The sequence below is a fragment of the Eriocheir sinensis genome, chromosome 69 (genome assembly GCF_024679095.1).
Source record: "Eriocheir sinensis breed Jianghai 21 chromosome 69, ASM2467909v1, whole genome shotgun sequence".
NCBI classification, from domain to species: Eukaryota; Metazoa; Arthropoda; class Malacostraca; order Decapoda; family Varunidae; genus Eriocheir; species Eriocheir sinensis.
In genome coordinates this window covers 5976655-5979154 of record NC_066577.1, presented here as the reverse complement: position 1 = coordinate 5979154, position 2500 = coordinate 5976655, and the positions used below count along the sequence as shown (strand labels likewise).

At 51.4% G+C, this 2500-nt stretch overlaps 1 protein-coding gene across 2 annotated transcripts in view; it reads right to left on the bottom strand.

Moving 5' to 3' along the window:
* The window catches only part of LOC126988480 (matrix metalloproteinase-2-like), a 9317-nt gene that overhangs the window by 2426 nt on the left and 4391 nt on the right, over window positions 1-2500 (bottom strand). For both annotated transcript variants that reach the window (XM_050846613.1, XM_050846614.1), the window contains one exon: window positions 1-671. This exon is cut by the window's left edge and continues 2426 nt beyond it. In XM_050846613.1, the coding sequence (XP_050702570.1) occupies window positions 1-671 (671 nt within the window). The remainder of the gene's footprint in view (window positions 672-2500) is intronic.

The following is a 2500-nucleotide window of genomic DNA, read 5'->3' as shown; positions in this document are numbered from 1 at the left end:
GCGCAGGTCGCCGCCCAGCTCGAAGAACTCCGCGCCCTGGAACAGCACCAGGCGCCGCGCGGCGCTGACGTAGGCGGCGTCCACGCGGCGCAGCGGCGGGAAGCGGCGCACGATGGTCCCGGGGTACTCGTAGGGGTGGGTGGCCGCGCCGCGCCCCAGCCGCCAGTAGTGCGCGCCGCGGAAGAAGAACAGCTCGCCGCGGTACTGTGTGGCGGCGTCGAACGGCAGCGGCGAACACGGCGACTCAGCGGCGTCCCTCCCGGGGGGCGGCCGCGGCAGGGGGCAGGCGCCGCGGCGGGGGGGCGGCGGGGTGGTGGAGGTGGTGCGGGGGGGCGGGCGTGTGTGTGGGGGACGAGGAGGGCGGGGCGGCGGGAGGGTAGTGGGCTGCGGGCGTGGGTGTGGGGGACGGGTAGGCCAGGTTCTGGGCGGGGGAGGGGGCCGGCGGGTGGTGGTGGGCCTGGGTCTTGGCGGGGGAGGGGGCCGGCGGGTGGTAGTGGTGGTGGTGGTGGTAGGCGGGGGCGGCGGCGGCGGCGGCAGCGTGGCGGCATGGTCGGGCGGGCCGTACAGCACCCTGATGGCGCGCACGTCGTCCTCGGGCAGGGGGAACACGTCGGGGAAGTCCTGGTAGAAGGGCACCATCAGGGCCGATGCCACGTCGCTGTGCATGATGCCTGGCCGAGGGTAAAGCAGGGTTAGCAAGCTGCACGCTGCCCCTGTGCTCATATCCGTGTCCTTAAACATATGGTCCCCAAGGAGTGTAAACAATGCCAGAAAAGTGATGTCAACAGGTAAACAAGAATGTAAACAAGACCAGAAGACCTGTAAACAAGGCCTGAATAACTGCACCTGGCCTCAATGCCCGCCTCCGTCTCCGTCTCGCTACATTTAACAAGAAGTGTAAACAATGCCACAAAAGTGATGTCAACAGATAAACAAAGAGTGTAAACAAATAAACAAGGATATAAACAATGCCTGAATAAGTGCGCGTTACTCCAGTGCTCATATCCGTGTTCTCTCAAATACTACGAAGATAAGGAAGGAAGGGAAGGAAGGAAGGAAGGAAGGAAGGAAGGAGGGAAGGAAAGACCAACTCCAGAGAGAGAGAGAGAAAGAGAGAGAGAGAGAGAGAGAAAATAACTATCAAACCTTTTTAAAACGGTATTACCAACTCCAGATAGATAGACAGAGAGAGAGATAGACAGAGAGAGAGAGAGAGAGAGAGAGAGAGAGAAAAAAAATATCAAACCTTTTTAAAAACAGTATTACCAACTCCAGAGAGAGAGAGAGAGAGAGAGAGAGAGAGAGAGAGAGAGAGAGAGAGAGAGAGAGAGAGAGAGAGAGAGAGAGAGAGAGAGAGAGAGAGAGAGACTAAAAATAAACAAAATATACAGACTGCCAATAAAATGACAACGCTGAAGGGGGCGGGGATCGAACCCAAGCCAGCCAGCGCCAGGATTCGAACCCCCGGCCTGGCTGACTGGCTGAAAGTCGATCTTGAGACAAAAAAAAAAAAAAAAAAAGTTAATTAAAGAAAATGCTTGTAACTTTTTAATGAGACAGACACTAACAGCCACCATTACCGATTATCTTTATAGGCCTACCCCCCCTACCCCCTACCCCCTCCCCCCCTCCGAGACAAAAATAATAATAATAATAATAATACGAGTTAATTAAAGAAAATGTCTGGAACTTTTTAATGAGAGAAACAATAACAGCCTCCATTACCGATTATTTTTATAGGCCTACCCCCCCTACCCCCCACCCCCCCACCCACCCCGAGACAAAAATAATAATAATAATAATACGAGTTAATTAAAGTAAATGTCTGGAACTTTTTAATGAGACAGACACTAACAGCCACCATTAACGATTATTTTTATAGGCCTACCTCCCCTCCCCTAACCCCCTCCGAGACAAAAATAATAATAATAATAATAATACGAGTTAATTAAAGTAAATGTCTGGAACTTTTTAATGAGAGAAACACTAACAGCCACCATTAACGATTATTTTTATAGGCCTACCCCCCCCTACCCCCTATCCCCTACCCCCCCTTCCCCCCGAGACAAAAATAATAATAATAATAATACGAGTTAATTAAAGAAAATGTCTGAAACTTTTTAATGAGAGAAACACTAACAGCCACCATTAACGATTATTTTTATAGGCCTACCCCTCCTACCCCCCACCCCCCCACCTCCACCGAGATAAAGGTAAACAAGGGCAGGTGAGGCGTAAACAACAACAAACAAACGAACACACAAACACACAAAGGGTTACTTAAACGGGTTAAAAGAAGTGACAAACAGGATACGAGGCTGATAGAGAGAGAGAGAGAGAGAGAGAGAGAGAGAGAGAGAGAGAGAGAGAGCGGGGGGAAACCAGAGAAAAATATTAGATAAACCGAGGAAGACAGGACACACACACACACACACACACACACACACACACACACACACACAATTTCTCCTCCCTTTCTCTTCTTTCTTTCCTCCTTTTC